Genomic DNA, 17,169 nt, shown 5'->3' on the forward strand with positions numbered 1-17,169 from the left:
TAGTATATAAGGGAGACTGTTTGGTACGGGCACGCATAACCGAGGGAGTCATTCGATAATACGTTTGCACACGACGGGGCAACCTCTTCCTCCACTTGTTCGGCTGTTTCGACTGTTTCGCGATCGTCGCAGAAATTCTTAGTCGGTACATCGGAGCGAACCTTGGGGGATGTAATTCGTCCCTCTCCCGCCGATCCTAGAGATTCTCCAATAAAAAAAATAAAACACCTGGTCGAACTTCTATTGTCGGTTCGACTGAACTGTCATCGAAAGGACAGAACGCGCGACTACAATTAAATAAATAGTTTAGAAGAATCATTCGGAATGGCTTCGGCGAGTTTCGCCATGGGTGCATCTTGGGTCACGTTGACTCTGTCAATGTTTTTGCTGACAATCATTATACTGATGGCTGTGAGACGGGGGAAGTTTCTTTATGCCCTGAGGAAAGTGCCTTACCCTCCAGCGTTTCCCATAATCGGGAATGCTTATCAGTTGTGCTGCAACCCGGAACGTAAGTAGACATTCTAGTATAGACTATCCATCCCTCTGAAAACGATTAACCCTGGACAACTATTATGCTTGGACCACGCCAGTTAAACGCATGAACACGTTAGTATCTTAATTACAAAAGTATTTAGCCTTACGAAGAAACAGAATAAACGACATGCAATAGGGTGAGAGACCCATTACTATGGGGGTACCAATTACTGTGCCTATATTAATTATGCTTGTTTTTAAAGCATAATGAATATTAAAAAAGAGATATTAAATTTTTCATTAAAATCAGTTAATATGTATGTTATATATCTCTTTTTTAATATTCATTATGCTTTAAAAATAAGTATAATTATTATATGCACAGCAATTGGATCCCTTACCCTAGTTGTACTTGGTATTGAGTTTGTCGAATGATCGATTGTTTTAAATGTTTCGTCGTTTTTACGCAGTTGCTGTTAGAGAACATCGCAAAAACGTTACTGTGATATACCGTTCAAGTTTTCACAGGCGGTGTCCAGTTAGTTAATTATGACATCATGATTCGATCGGTATTAATATTCGATGTTATTTTCATTCCTTCGAGATTATCGTTTATCTTGTACTCTTGCTACCACTTACATCATGTGTAAATATCACGCCATTGCTTTTTTTTCTTTTAAATTTGAAAAATCTTGAAAATCCAATGAAAGTATCGGCAAGCTAACAAGAAAGTTAAGAATTGATTTTGTGTTCGGATTTGAAAACGCCAGCCCTTCTGTCGAAGTACGTTTATCGGAGATAAAAAAAGCTGAAGCGAATAATTTTGAATGAAATTACTTCCGAATTTCAATCCTTAAAAATACACGTTCAAATTAGAACTATAATCTGACGGAAAGAAATGTTTCAAATAGGAAACTAATAAGTTTAGGTATTTGCTTTATATTCCGGGCGTTGGAATATGTGGAATAGTCACCTTATCATTTGTAAGTTGAAAGAGGGTGGGGAACGAAGTATTCTGGTTCAACGAAGTATTATAGTGACATAAAAAATGAGATTACCAAAACTCGCATAATTTTAATCGAGGAATTTGCATCGGTGAAAAGCTTACTTTTAGAACCGTAGTACAATAATGTATCGGTCCTTTTGCAATACATTCGTAAAGAAAGAAATAGTGAAAAGCTTTTCTTTAAAAGATGTCCAACTATTCATTGACGATAGCGTAAATAATATGCTAATTGGCAAAGTGCAAGTGATGTTTTGAAATATTTGTTGAGCTTAGAACAAGTTTCACGAAATATAAAAAAAATGTGCTTGGAAGTATGTTACGGATGAGTGGAACGTCTGGAATCTCGCCAGATTCAAATATGCCTAAACGATTAATGTTTCTATAGATTTACTTTTCAATCTAACTCGATTCGTTGATAACCTCAACAGCGAAAAGCGAAGAAAGGGAGAGTAAGCGTACAAGGAGTCGATCTCGACAATGAATAAATACACAATAAATCAGAAATGTTGACATAAGTGTTCGTCAACCAGTACACTGTCAGGAAGAATGACAAGAATGTTAAGAATGTAGATTAATTTTAGAAAATCCTAATATCTCGATGTGTCAGCGTACGAGAGTTGTATTAATCATTCTTGAAAAATAATTATACGTAGATAAAAGACGCTTCGCTTAGATATAAATAGCATAAGTATAGGACCAAATTAATTATGAGTTTACGTTTAAATATCATATTCCTATTATTCCTGGCGCATGTCACGTTGCAGGTACGCAGAAATTGTAAGGACAATGTTCTAATAATATTATTCTTAATTGGACAGCTATATCTTAGTAAGTAAGAAGTCAAAGTCCTTTTGAGAACGCGTTCGTTATCGCAAACATTAATAGAGTCGATCAACAAATCGGACATTAATCATCAAAGATAAAGCATATAGGGTAAGGGACCCAATTACTGTGGGGGTTCCAATTACTGTGCCTATATTCTTTATACTTATTTTTAAAGCATAATGTATATTAAAAAATGGATATTAAGTTTTTTTCATTAAAATCAGTTAAATTATATATATTATGTAACTCTGCTTCAATATTCATTATACTTTAAAAATAAGTACATTTAGTATGGGCACGGTAATTGGGTCACTTGGCCTATGTATGTACATATTTTGTAAATAAGTTGCCCGCTGTAGATATGGAAAGCAAGCGAATTGGCGCGAATGCACGCGCGAAAGAATCAGAGGGAGAAAAGAGAAAAACAACATTTATCCACCTCGGAGCTCGGGTGTATTGAATGCTGAAGATAATCGTGAGCCACTTGCGAGCAACAAGACGAAAGAAGAAGCAGGTCGAGGTCGTCTGCGTCCTGAATAACGCTACTGTAGCATATAATTGCATATAATTCTATGAAATTTTACATATTATATACGGTATAATATTGTACAATGAGAACATTCAGAGCGGTTCAGCTGACTGTGTCGCCTAGATTAGTTGTAAACTGTTTGGTCTACGAAGGAATGGTTGAATCGAAAAGTCGTATGGTCTCAAGAGTAGGATACAACGTGATAATTAGTTTTGCTCTTGTATCGAGATATAAAAATCAGCTTTATCTTTTTATTACGTAGGATCGATTTTAATCTCGCGATCGATCAAATCCATTCGAATGAATACATTAGCATAATCGATCGATAAGCGCAAGCGAAGTGTGTTATTTAAGTTATAGCGTAACATGCTCTAATCGTAATAATAATACGATTTTTCATATCTTCGGACGTCGTTGGTATCTCACAATTAATTTCCCTTCTGAGATGTCCCCGAAGAAACTAATCATACGATATATGGAGTAAAAAGTCGATATAGATAATTCAGATATTTTTAATAAATGACAAACATTTTTCATGAATGTAAAATCTGAGCAACGAACAATAAAGCTGTTTTGATCGTTTACATTGCATCGCTCGAGGTGCGTATCTTACTTTCTGTTACGGTTGTTAAACATTCAGATTCCAATTATTGCTGCAACTCGCTTGCTATCATTCTAGAAACACTTCAACATGTATCATTCAATGTAACGGAGAACACTTTGAGCATCACTTGCATTCAAAATCGTTTGAGAATACTTAGTAACTATTAGTTTTTTACACCATGTACCCCTACAATGTTTTATTCCAAGGTTACCTTTATATCTCCATAAAAAAAGCAAAATAGAAAGAAAACTAATCGTTGTACTGTATGCTACTCTTGAAACCATACGACTTTCGTTTCAACTATTGTTTCATATTCCAAATAGTTTACAACAGTCCCGTTCAGCAAGCTTCCAGCGGGTAAGGGCGCCCGCCGATGCCCGCGGTCATAGCTGAGGGCAATGCGGCGGGCAATGTGACGTCAGCGGGAAGAATGTTGTCATCCGTATGGACAACTCAAATTTTGTTTCTCGCACGCATTGCCGTTATATGACGTTCAGCTGATAATCATTCTAGCTCACTCAGTCACTGCCTTTGACTAATTGCGAAAGTACGTGTGACAAACTCATGTAACGTTGCCCTAGGAGGCGTGGTTGGTTGCCCGCCAAGTCCCGCCTGTTTCCATTTACATATCGAACTTGACATTGACAACATTGTGTGATGTTTAGTCAAAATGGTGGTATTAAATGAACGTACTGTTAGGCAATGGTAGAAAAAGCTCAAAAATATAAATGACAATCTAATAAATGAGGAAGGTAAACGACTAAAAAAATTAAATAATTACCGTAGTATAATTGAAAATCTCGTAATTTCTTGACAGAATATGACGATTACAATGATGCTTACTTTAATGAATGTTACTGTGATGAATCGAGCTCATCTGAGTTTATAAGAAATCGCAAATAAATTGGTGTAATTGGGAAGTAATAACTATGATAAGAAATCAGCAACAACAAGTGAACGGGAGAAAAAGTCTCACTGCGTATTGTACAGGTCGATATTTTTAGCGATCAACACGCAGTTAGTGTTCAGCCACACCTTTTTCCTTAGCGTTGCAACACGAGTTACCTTTCTCTCCCCCCCCCCCTCTCTCTCTCTTCATCTTTGTTTTTTGTTTTTATATCATCACTTTAATTTCTCGGTTTAACAAGAAATAATTCGCGTTGGAGACGCCAAAAGAAATCAGACACATGGTGTAATTATAATTTGCCTTGAATATGACTGGGAGAAGGTCTATTTCTGCACGCTGTCGACGGGTTAACGATCGTTATAAATACTTTCGAAAATACTCTTAACACTAAACCTACCACGATCAAATACAATTATCGAAATTATAAAGACTCAATTATAGAAGATAATCGAATAAATGGCCAAACATCTATCATATTAATAATTACATAATTTTTATAAGACAACATTTACCAGATACCTTTAATGCTTAGTAGGTTTAGCGTTAAACAGCAAGTGTTTAGCACGCCTATGAATTTTATTAGCGGTTAGGAATAAAGCTTTTTATGCAAAAATAGTGTTTCTAATGTGTACATAGCACGGGTTAATCGAAATTAAGAGAATTTTTATTGTTATAGTATAAAATTATACAATTTTTTGTTATCGTATCCAGGGACCATAACTGTTACAACCAAAAAGAAAAAAAGTCGTAGAATAACAAGTAATTCATCGACTAAAAACGTATTGGTTACAAATAAGGATTATAAGTAACCGAAAATTTGTTCTCTTGTTGGTAAATGTTATGGTTGAGAGAAATTCATTTCGATCGCTAATAACAGTTATCAATGAGATAAATTTATTTCGATCGCTCATAACAGTTATTGATGAAGGAAATGTTCAATACTTATTATTAAATAGTACAACTTTCAAATGGTAGACAATCAATTATTTGATAAATTTTTTATTTTTTATAAAATATTTTATTTACATTTTTTATTTATTATCATTATCGTATCATTATCGTCTACCAAGTTAACTAAAAGTCACCCCCGCATTTCTCAGTGTGTCATAACCGAGAGTAGGTTACTTAGTACCCGCGACTACACGGTACACTTGAACAATTGTTCAAACACCCTGCTGACTGTTCAGTAAAATTGAGATTCAAGTTTCTCAACCAATTGTTTTGCATTTATTTTCAGGAGATATACGTATGTATGAATTTCTTTGTTACAGAGGCCTTCAAGAAGATGATTAGCTGGGGAAAGGAATTAGGTGATATGTATTTAATTTGGGTCGGCATGCGCCCCTTTATCTTTCTCTATAAAGCAGAAACAGTTCAACCATTATTGAGTAGCAATGTTCACATTGATAAAAGTCTGGAGTATCAATATCTACAGCCTTGGCTCGGTAGCGGTTTAATAACTAGCACTGGTAAGCATATGAACACATAACTTTATTGTTGGTCTCGTCAGCTGTTTTGTATTTCGTCTATTGAATATAGTTATGCTAAAATGTAGTTATGAGAAATATAGAAGATGTACAATATTACATTTTGTTCCAGGAGAAAAGTGGCATTCTCGAAGAAAGTTATTAACACCAACGTTTCACAGTGGTCTTTTAGAGGTGTACTTGAAGACAGCAACCAAAGAAACTGGAATATTAATTTCCTGTCTAAAAAAAGAAGTCAGCAAATCGTCTTTCGATATTTTTCCATATGCAAAACGAGCAACGTTAGACATAATATGCGGTAAGTTAACTTAAAATTTAACAAATCATCACATCCCAATGACTCGAGTAACGTCTAGTCAAATTGTATCGGCCATGTGAAATTTCTCAACAGAGGGGAGGGGAAGCATTTCTCAAAAAAAAATGCGTTTACAAAAATTGTTTACCCAGTTTGATAGACACAATAATACCATGCAACTTTCGTTCAACTTTTTTAAATGTCTCATATTGAAATTTTATCAAAGGCTGATTTCATCCCTTTAATACGAGAAGTAGCACGAAAAAATAGGGTTGTATTAGGCAAAACTTACTGTCCCGATCGACCGGAGGTAAAAAAACCAAGGTTTAGGCGATGGCTCGATTGATCGTCAAATGTTGTATCGTTTCTGTCGTCAAAACCCCACATAGACGGTTCCTTCACGACGGAACAAGTAGGTTAACGCTAGAGAGAAACGAGAATCCCAAAGTATTGGGGCGAAAATTTTATTCAGGATCCCGGCGGGTTCTGAAAAATTTTGGGATTCTCGAATATATCAGGATTTCCGAGAATATTCAGATTCTCGAAAACCTCGTGTGGCAATCGTCGAGCAAGGCGGAAACATTTTTAAATTAGTTTTCATCAGAAATAGGTAAGTTTTTGTATTTAATTTTCTTTATTAACACTTTGCACTCGGAGCCATCGATACTGGACTCTTAATGTCCCCTGAGAGAAGAATTAGGATATTCAATACAATTTAGAATTTTGTGTAATGTTTAGCACCCAAAAAGACTGGTTACTGGTTACTGGTTTATTCTTCTCTTTATATATATTACATAAAAAGAAGTATATAATTGAGCATAGCGACGGCCCTGGCGAGTCGAGAAAAGGCTGCAATGGCCGTGTGGCGCGAACGCGTCGCGCACAAGCTGTCAATAAACATTTTCTTAACCTGCTCATATACTAAGGGAACCAAATACTTTCCGTGAATAGTTTCTTTTCCAGAAATGTCTGTAGAATGCATTCCTGTATAGTAAATTCCTGCTAGATAAAGGACTTTTCACATAAATACAAAAATAGAGCGTATAAAGTATTCGCGTCAACACTTTTTCAATCAACCATTTGCAACTATCGAGGAAGTACATACAAATATAATTGGCTATATGAATATGTAGAGGAGAGTTCCCTCCATCTTTTGACTCAAATCATGCATATTTACAAAAACCAATGTTTTCCGAAAACGTTGCGCGATAGAGCAATCCTGCTTTCGGAATGACAAAGTCTATAAGAATCAGCCGACAGGTATTGCAGAACACGAGAAAAGGTTTATTTTGTTGGACAGTGTAATCGCCGCGACCTAGTGCACCGTAGTGTTCGCGGCATTACAACGGTTCGAAGTCGCGGTACGGAAACAAAATGGCTGCGGATCGCGCGCAGACTCTAACTGCCCCGCTCGCTTGACGCGCGCTAGACGGTGTGGACGACGCCTGAGATCGCCGTTGGGGGTGATGAACGCTCCGGTGGAGGTGACCTTGCTGGTCGGAGTGCTACACGTTGCTGGCCGCCGAATCTGCGGTGGATGCACCCTCGGCGTCGGCCACGCGTTGATGTTCCCGCGGTGTAAGCGTGCGAAAAGCACGCTGGTCGCTTGGCCGGCGCGTTCCCTCGAGGCTTTCAACAATGGCGGACGTCCGTCGCGCTTGACCGTCATCGGCTCGAGGAGACTTCCTCTTGAGTCGCCTAGAATGCCGGAGGACTTCGAGATCCTTAGTCCGAAATCGTCGGATGTGTAAAACGACGGATTTCGATCACATCGGGGTCACCAGATGTAGGAAGTAGGGTCACCAATGGTCGGTGACGGTATCGGTAAAGTTGATACCGACACGTGGTTAGCCGCCTACTCGGATGCGTTCAGCATCGCCAGAAGGATGAGAGATGTAGAACGATGAAGAGACTCACGCCCGGAAACAATAACTATGCTTTATCGAGCGTGGACACTCGCGACCAGATGCGAAGCGCCGGAAAGGCCGAATCGGCCGAAATTCCTGTCTCCTTTGAATTATCTGTCAAAGTCACAGCGTGGTCAATGCTGCCGACGAGACCCTACTATTCTTTGATGCAGTGCCGAACGTAGAAACGGACAGCGAAGCTCGAGAACTTTATTCTTTTATGGTATTTTCGCCAACATATTCGTGGCATGTTTCTGATTAAAATGAAACCAAATATGGAAATGTCACGAATATGTTGGTGAATGTCAAAATAAAGAAGTTTTCTTATTGGATTAGTAGTGGTCTCCTGGTCTCACACCGATGTACCCGACCCGTGTTATGTTCGCACTCCTCGGCGGCGGCGGCTCTCGAGCTTCTGGGTCCCTCACGGGGTATACCCTGCGGTAGTGGGGATATTTCGACGTCGACTAATTCAGAAGCTTTGCGACGTATAACCCGGATTCACTGTATACATCGAGTAAACACTATATTCGTAAAGAAGTAATTAGAATGAGTGTTTCTTTCCTTTTTTATTTTACATTATTTTTCGTTTCATTATAGTTAAGAATAAGTGAATCTTACAAATTTAGTTAAGGCAGTATCATCTAAATACAAGACACAAGATGCAAAAGACCACATACATACTGATCGAAATGAGTAACCTCCTCCATTTCCTCCTTTGCGATCAATTATTGTGTGACAATTTGTTTTTTAACTTATTTTTGGACTTCAAATCTACTACAATGACAGTTCTGTCAGAATCTGATGTCTTTGGTGGATATCGTTTGCCTTTCCCTAGTTTAGCTCTTTTCCCCCTCCGCTCATTTTTTCTATATTCGTGGTTTTGCTTCTCCTTCCCATGTTTCGTGTAATAGCTGTAATAAAATGATGGTTCTTATAACAGTATCAACTGAATATGTTATGTATGAAAAAATTAATTTTGGCATTTAAACTAATGTTATGCTTTTTGTTTATAGGGATAAAATTTACTTTCACAGAATAATTATAATTACCTTGATTTGTTTCCATACAATTTCTTTCTTCTTTTGACCTTTACTTTTCGCTTTCTTTTCGGTTTCGACAACTCAATTAAGCGTTGCGTGGCTACAAGAAAATGTTACTGTTCTAAGTTACTTAAGCGTAAACATTTACTTATTTTGGATTCGTAACTATAAATATATTTATCGCCGAACAGTGAAAGTACATTCCAAAATTAAATATAAGAAAAGAATGTCGCATATCAAATTATATGATAACCTTATAAAGATATCGCCTATTTTGGATGAGAGATTACACACTCGAATTTATATTAAAATAGATTAACAATAAATAGGAGAAACTGCAAAAAAATCGTATTTTTAATATATTGTTTAGCAGGTGGCTTTTGTTAAAATGTAGTAGAAGTGTCATAAAAAAGATAAAAAATTAAAGAAGTTTCAATCTTTTTATGCTTGACTAGTTCCAAGGGGGATTCTCCCAGTGGTGGGGATAAGATGGTGGCAGTGACAGTAGAGACTTTTACGACAGTTATGCGACAGAGTTTTTCATGACGCAAAATACGAACCAATAGCATGCAATGCACCATGGGAAACGTATCCGATCGGCTTGGAAGGCTGCTGATATGGCATTCGAGGTTTCGAAAGCTCAATTATACGTGGTGAAGCTTTGGGAATATGCACTGTAGTTGAACGGGTTTGCAATGTCTTTGCGTCAGGCAATCGTGCACGGGGTTGAGCTAGTTGATTAGTGCGTTCAGATATTTCATACAAGAGTGCTGAAATTTTCACCTAATATAAAAAATCACAGGTAAATCGGAGATAATACAAAAGTGTTCGTGTGAAACACGAACTTGTGCATTACTATTGTAAAAAGAACCACAAAATTGTAATGTGAAAATTCCGTAAGAAAGAAAAGATATTAAAATATGTTGTGCTTTATCAAGATAAAGCTGGCGAATTAAACGGTAATCTTAATCAAAGTAAAACATTACTCAATAAAATGGCTACAATTCTTTTTTAAAAAAGATCTAATAACATAGCAAATGATTAAAAAATATTATATAACTACAAGATAGAGAAGAGGAACATAATACATTTTAAATTGAAGTGAAGGGAGTTTTTAAATTGGATAGACAAAATTATACACGAATGACAGTTAAAAGAAGTAACCCAATATTACTACATAACCTTATCAGAGTGATTAATTTGTATAAAAGCAGGCTTACTGAATTATTTAGTTCATTAATACTTTCTATTTCAAATAATCAAATAATTTCTTATGAATCAATGTAAAATTTAGAAAAATATGATTATTAATTAATGCGATCTCTTATTCAAATAGAATTTACATATATTCTTACGTGACTGGACTCCAAAAATACATCCTTCTGATATTTAGTTATTTTCAAATCTGTTGTTTTCGGCATCATATTTAACGGTCTCCACTGGGACAAATGCTTCAATGATTATTACGATATTAACACTTCAATATTTCATAATCACTTTATAATTTTGAGAATTTTCTTGTAGTTTGACAGTTTACGAAAACTGTGATTGGCTCGAAACTGTTTCGGTAACAGTTAACGATTCTTCCGATCTTCAGTATCCAATAAATAGTGTGACCAGTAAAGAAGCTCTCATACTTCATAAACTACACATACCAGATACCAAAAATAACAGTTATTATAGACACTTTTCCAATCAAGAAGCCAAGTGTTAATAAATGTTGCAGAAGTTTTTCAAAAAATTAAGTAATTAAAAAACTGTTGAATTAAAATGTTTATTTAAAATTTTTCTCATCATTAGTAAAAAATATTATCGACGACGGAATTAATAAAAAGTTCATAAAAGGATGAATCGGCAAGAATGAAAAGAAATTACTGTGTTTTTAGCAAAATGTAATAAATCATTTGTTCTTATGCACTATTATGTAGCATCTTAGTCTACAATTTGGCCATGCAAAATATTTTTCATGCATAAGCCTCCATTTTTTCGTACTTTTTCGACATTTTTGCAATGTTGATCGTGGCTAAATGAATCCGCAAAAACTGATATTATGCAGAGAATTACTGTTAAACTTTATTGAATGCTTTCAACAATTTCATTTCATCTACAAATCTCTGTTTCATTTCAACATTACAGATGGATCTATGGGATGCCACGTCAATGCGCAAACTGATTTGAAAAACGAATACGTGCAGGCCGTAGACACGTAAGTGTACTTTTTCATCTTCCTAAAACGCGGTTTTACTCTCTCAAGTTATATTATATTAATTGGCAATAAGATGTCGGTCTTCTTGCCACCGATTTCAAAGCATCGGCCAACTCCTAGAAGTCGCCGTGTCTTCAAAGTACAATATCTACTCGATATATGTCCCAAACACGGGTCTGGACAAGGACATATATCGACTGGAAGATACAATTCTTTAATACACTGCCGAACGTAGGAGAGGACAGCGAAGATAAACATAATAGGAGTGTAAACATAATACGGGTCGGGTGTATCGGTGCCAGACCACTACCGATCCAATAACAAAACTTCTTAATTTTTTATTATTTACTTATGGGACTTTCACCAACATATTCGTGGCATTTTTCTAATGAAAATGATACTAAATATGATATAATTCCGGTGATGTTTACTTGTCTAATGAACGATGAAAGATACTTCTTATTACAATCATATTAACGGGAAATTAGTATAAATATAATCCGAATGGTATCGTGTTTGGTATCATTTTAATCAGAGAGATTCCACAAATATGTTGTTGAAAGTCCCATAAAAAATAATGAAAAATAAAAAAGTTCTCGAGCTTCGCTGTCCGTTTCTACGTTCGGCATTGCATCAAAGAATAGTAGGGTCTCGTCGGCAGCATTGACCACGCTGTGACTTTGACAGATAATTCAAAGGAGACACGAATTACGACGTGTTTACCGACCGCGGCGAGCTTTAAATGGCGGTAGACTATTGCTGTCCTTTTCTATGTTCGGAACTTCGTCAAAGAATAGTGTCCCGAGCACGACAAGACCCGAGCTGCTGACATATAACGCGGATTCACTGTATTTAACGACCTCCGTTTGATCATAAGGTCACAGTCATATCCTCGGAGCCGTCCTGTTCTTGAGTTCTAATTTCCTAAGTCATCGTTCGCGCCGTCAAATTTTCCAGGGTTTTCTTTTTGTCTTCCACGGAATCCCACGCACTATGAAAGTCATAAAATTTCTTTGGTAATATTGACAATATGCGTGTCAATATCATGGAATCCGGAACTGCACCTCCGAGGTTCTTCGTTTTAGTCGTTAATTGTTCATCTTTTGCTAATTGTTAGAATTCCTCGACGAATTCTGGTTTTACTAGCAGTAGTAGTTTTATGTAATATGTTACCACGGGGTCTTATTTGGCGATTACCTAGTCATACAGATAAATATAATATTTATATAATGCATGTACGTATACAATATTATTACATATACATACACGCACGCATACACATACACATACACATACGCATATATTAGATATAATTTATATGTATAGTTAATTATGTATGGTGTATATTATAAATATTTAAAGTGACAAAATTACTTCAATTTTTCTATTAAATGAAAACAAACTTACATATATAAATATAAATATTAAATCCTCTTCTTAGATTAGCATCAATTTCCCAAAGAAGATTTCTAAATGTCTGGATGTCTTTCGATCCGATTTTCAAATTAACAACATGGGGCAAAAAGCACGATCACGCGTTGCGTGTTGCTCATGATTTCGTTAACAAAGTAAATATTTTGCTTTCCTCCTATTCGAATAAAATATAGAGTATTGTGTATAATATTGTTATTCGCAGATCATTGCAAAAAGAAAAGATCAATGGAAAGCAAAGGGGAATAGAGATTTCGACGAACGATTAACTAAATACCAGACTTTATTGGACTTGTTGTTAGATTTATCGCAAGATGGTGAAGTCCTTACCGACGAAGACATTCGGAATGAAGTGAATACGTTCATGTTTGCGGGTCACGATACAACAGCTACAAGCATATCATGGATTCTTTATGCATTAGGACGTCATCCAGAGTATCAGGTATTATAAACATTCATAATACCTGACATTCAAATGATTAAAAGAGGAAATACAGTTCCGTTTAACTTCTGTTTCCTTAGATTGACTTGGACATTTTCTATTTTGCATAAATATCCGCATTCTGGTAATAATAGGTAGATCGACGTATAACCCATGTCTCAAAGAAATTTACTGAATTGGCTATGGTTAAGCCCACGTGCACGAATATAATTGATAATTTTAGTGATACTTTTTAACACATATCCTATATTTAAAACTTTGAGGCACTACGATTGTTGATGAATAATGCAATGAAAATGTTGAAAATAAGTATCCCCTTGTTCTTTGTATTTTTCTTTTAATCTCGTAACAACTCCTTTAAAAGCACCGGTCATGTAAGAAGCACCATCAGTTGCAAGACAAACTCGCTTATTTAACGATAAACTGTATTTATTCAAAACTTCCGCAACTACAACGAAAATATCAATTCCGGTGGTCGTATCGTGTATAGTCAACTTTGATTCTAACAATTTATCTTCCCATATCAAAGGGGGTCCTCGCCTCAATGGTTAGGCATTGACGTCATACACTTTAGCCTATAATTCGGCTAGAACTGAAAATGCGTTCGGAATGACCCAATCTGACGGTTTACACTCGCATCTCTGCCTAATTCCTGTCAGGTGACTTCTTGTGAGGCACCCGGAGTATCTGTTACTTGATAGGTGACTGTCGCGCGCCTCTCTGACGTACGCAACGTACACCTCTGTTGGACGGGTTGCCGCATTTTAGGCGGACTTTTAATTGATAATAACTAAAAAATTTAGCCGAAATTGCAAGTTTTTTATTCTTCATTTTCGTCTTACATTGTCTTGGAGTACCATCCCTTAAATTTTCTCCCTGTAGTCGAACATCTTCTATATAATGGGCATTTACGGATCAATATGTACAAATATATCGTTAAATACGATTAAATCTAACGGAAACTTGCTAATGATTTAAATCAAGAACAACTCCTGAAACATGTAATTACGCACTCTTGATGATACATGGTACTAATAGCACATATTACCAAGTATAAAATCTGGAAGTGTATGAGCTAATGTCGACTACACAAATTTCTGAATTCTACGACTTCACCATTACTTTTCTAATATGTTCTTCATTCGATAAGAAAAGTAACAAGTGTTCGTTGAATTCTTAGTAGTATAACCCTTTGCAGTCCTATGTCGAGCCAGTCTTGACATTGACTATTGTCCAATAGTTTCTTATTTCATTGATTCCCATCATGTTCATCAATAATGTCACCATTACACGGTACTTAAGTAAAATTGTCGTATTTCTTATCTGTACTAAAAAAGTTAGTAAACCTACTTATGAGAATGTAAATGAACTATATAATTTTGTAATGAGTCGTGAAGTAAAAGCTAGGAATTACGTTGGAACGCAAAGGATTAATATTTTTCTTAGCGTTGAAAAATATAAATGGATTTAATTTAAGTCTACGCATGTATTTGTTACTATAGGAAAAAATTCTTCATGAATATTATAACGTTGTGGGAACAGACGAACTATCATTCGATATACTAAACAAACTGACATGGTTGACAGCATGCCTAAAAGAATCTTGGAGAGTGTATCCGGTTGCACCGCTTATTGCAAGGCAAATTTATAGTCCCATTACCATATGTAAGTACCACTAAATGTTGTGCATATTACTGCTTCATTTTTAAATCAGTTTCCTCGATGATCTACGAGGCGTATCTTTTCGAACATACCTCGTATTTACATATCTATTCTAAATAGACTGCGGTTTCAATTTCAATACAGTGAATTCTCGATATATGTCAGCAACACGAGTTTTGGTATCTTTTATCCTCCAGGAGTCATTACTCTTTGATCCGCGCCGAACTTAGAAAAGAACAGCGAAGCATTTATCATACAGGCCTCAGCGACATACAGGGTGTTCGACTACAGGTGCGAGAAAATTTAAGGGGCCGTTCTCCATGACAATATAAGAGGAAAATGGAAAATAAAAAAATTGCGATTCCGGTTTCATTTTTTAGTTATTATCAATTAAAAATCCGCCTAAAATGCGGCAACCCGTCGAACAGAGGAGTACGTTGCGTACGTCATAGAGGCGTGCGACAGAACACCCTGTATATTGAGAATTCACTGTATATTGTTTTCAACTTATTCCAATTGTTAAAGAAGAAAAAACGTTTCTATTTGGCTTGAGTTTCTTGCAATACATGAAGAAAGATTTTACTTTTCCTAAAGATTCGTAGTCTAATTCCTAGTAGTATACTTTTTAGTAAAATTAATTTAATACATACAAATATGTTTCTTTTAGCGGGACACAATATTCCAATAGGCTCTACTGTTCTCGTGAATTTATTTCTTCTTCATCGTGATCCTCGATATTTTCCAGAACCAGATTCTTACCGACCAGAACGGTTCCTTCCGAATGGGCCGAAGTATCCCCCTTTCGCTTTCATTCCTTTTAGCGCTGGATCACGAAATTGTATAGGATGGAAATACGCAACGATGATAGTGAAGGTTGTTATTCTTTGTGTATTGAGGAATTTCCATGTGGAATCGTTAGATACAGAAGATCAGCTCCGTTTTACCAGCGAGTTAGTACTGCGCAATGCAGATGGATTACGGCTAAAAATTACTCCCAGAGAGCCGAAAATATTTACTTAAGTTGTCTAACACATTGTATATATCATATCATACAGCAGGGAGTTCTAACTTGTTCCCCTCCGAGAACCGCAAGATTCCCACCATTAGTCAAATCTCTTCTCGCTAGTATGTGCAGCCGTAAAGTTAGTAGAGCGGCAGTAGCGGTACGGGAATAAAGACGAGGTTCTACGTACTATGTACTACATAACGATGAAGTCTAAAAGTCGGGGAAGTACCTAAGCGGGGAAGGAGCTATGGGTGCTCGCGAGCCACATGTTAGAACACCCTGTCATGCAGGACTCACACGACACGATGTTTACATCTGTATTTATACGAATGCACGAATCATAGAATTTGTAACAAAATTAGGAATTTTAGAAGTTTTTTAAAAATTATAAATTATTTGAAACAATCATTACAATCAAGTAAAAATAACAAAAACCTATCAAATACTGAAGATAATTAAAATCGAATAATTAAGGTCAGCAGCCTTAGGCTTTCCATAGTACATACATATTGCGAATGAAGGTATGTATGTAGCGATATCTTTCGTTGGAAAAGGATTGAATGTGACACATTTTATATATATATGTATATGTAAAATATATATAAAATTCCAATAAAGTGTATTTTTTACCTGGATTTTTTGTGGGAACGCATAAGAACTCACGTTTGCAATGAAGTTGTGTGTACACCAAAAAGTACGAATGGAAGAATCCAATAAGCATAAAGCACAGTTGCACAGTTACATAATAAAAATATGAAAATGTTGTATAATATTTTTTAGACCTCTTTAAAATATCATGAATTTTCTACATAGGTTTACCTATGTATCTAAAATCCATTTTTTTGGAAAAAAATTTCCTTGAACAGAAAAAATAAATCGCAATATTGGTCGTTTTGAACGAAATAATTAACATACTTCCCGTATATTCTTTGTATCTGTAAAAGTAACGAAGATATATTTAAGTGGACAAGATAAGCAGAGAGGACAAGATATATATATATATGCATACATATCTTTGCATACGAATCTTTGTACAGAAAAAAATTTTCTATCTACATATAACTGACAACAAATGAACGTTTGAACGAAATGAAAGTTTATTTGCTTTCTTAATAGTTTAATAGGTTGAAAATAATATAACAACATTTTTAAATTCTTCTAGTTTTTACTGTTTCATAAAATCCGCAAAAGAGTTCATCAAATATTGTTATTGAGGATAGAATTATATATATATAATTTAATACCTTAGTTTTGTTTGTCATTTGCCCAAATATACAATTCCAAAACATCACGATTTAATATTGAATAAAATAAATGTTGATTACAAATCAAAATTTTATTT

General features: G+C 35.7%; 2 protein-coding genes across 2 annotated transcripts; one reads left to right on the top strand and one right to left on the bottom strand.

Moving 5' to 3' along the window:
- The first annotated feature begins 33 nt into the window (after positions 1-33).
- On the top strand, positions 34-16,920 carry LOC143354150 (cytochrome P450 4c3). Its single transcript, XM_076787971.1, has 8 exons — positions 34-511; positions 5,620-5,817; positions 5,948-6,133; positions 11,217-11,286; positions 12,728-12,854; positions 12,923-13,159; positions 14,662-14,824; positions 15,489-16,920. Exons 1-8 carry the CDS (start codon positions 325-327, stop codon positions 15,839-15,841), a joined length of 1,521 nt encoding a protein of 506 aa, XP_076644086.1. The 5' UTR covers positions 34-324; the 3' UTR covers positions 15,842-16,920.
- On the bottom strand, positions 8,387-11,083 carry LOC143354592 (uncharacterized). The gene is made up of 6 exons (XM_076788845.1): positions 11,051-11,083; positions 10,618-10,725; positions 10,436-10,531; positions 9,641-9,863; positions 9,090-9,180; positions 8,387-8,951 (listed from the first exon to the last, which is right to left on the bottom strand). Exons 1-6 carry the CDS (start codon positions 11,081-11,083, stop codon positions 8,762-8,764), a joined length of 741 nt encoding a protein of 246 aa, XP_076644960.1. The 3' UTR covers positions 8,387-8,761.
- Positions 16,921-17,169: the final 249 nt, after the last annotated feature.

The sequence above is a fragment of the Halictus rubicundus genome, chromosome 5 (genome assembly GCF_050948215.1).
Source record: "Halictus rubicundus isolate RS-2024b chromosome 5, iyHalRubi1_principal, whole genome shotgun sequence".
NCBI lineage: Eukaryota > Metazoa > Arthropoda > Insecta > Hymenoptera > Halictidae > Halictus > Halictus rubicundus.

What these genes read in the sequence shown, in the direction of transcription:
- LOC143354150 (XM_076787971.1), top strand. Translation starts at nt 325, where the DNA reads ATGGCTTCGGCGAGTTTCGCCATGGGTGCATCTTGGGTCACGTTGACT. An exon ending in GTTGTGCTGCAACCCGGAAC is followed by an intron (nt 512 to 5,619) that starts GTAAGTAGACAT and finishes TCTTTGTTACAG; the next exon opens with AGGCCTTCAAGAAGATGATT. An exon ending in TTATAGTCCCATTACCATAT is followed by an intron (nt 14,825 to 15,488) that starts GTAAGTACCACT and finishes TGTTTCTTTTAG; the next exon opens with CGGGACACAATATTCCAATA.
- LOC143354592 (XM_076788845.1), bottom strand. Translation starts at nt 11,083, where the DNA reads ATGTCGAAAAAGTACGAAAAAATGGAGGCTTAT. An exon ending in TCGAGCCAATCACAGTTTTC is followed by an intron (nt 10,532 to 10,617) that starts GTAAACTGTCAA and finishes TAATCATTGAAG; the next exon opens with CATTTGTCCCAGTGGAGACC. An exon ending in TGGTGCATTGCATGCTATTG is followed by an intron (nt 9,181 to 9,640) that starts GTTCGTATTTTG and finishes ATTTTCTTGTAG; the next exon opens with CCACGCAACGCTTAATTGAG.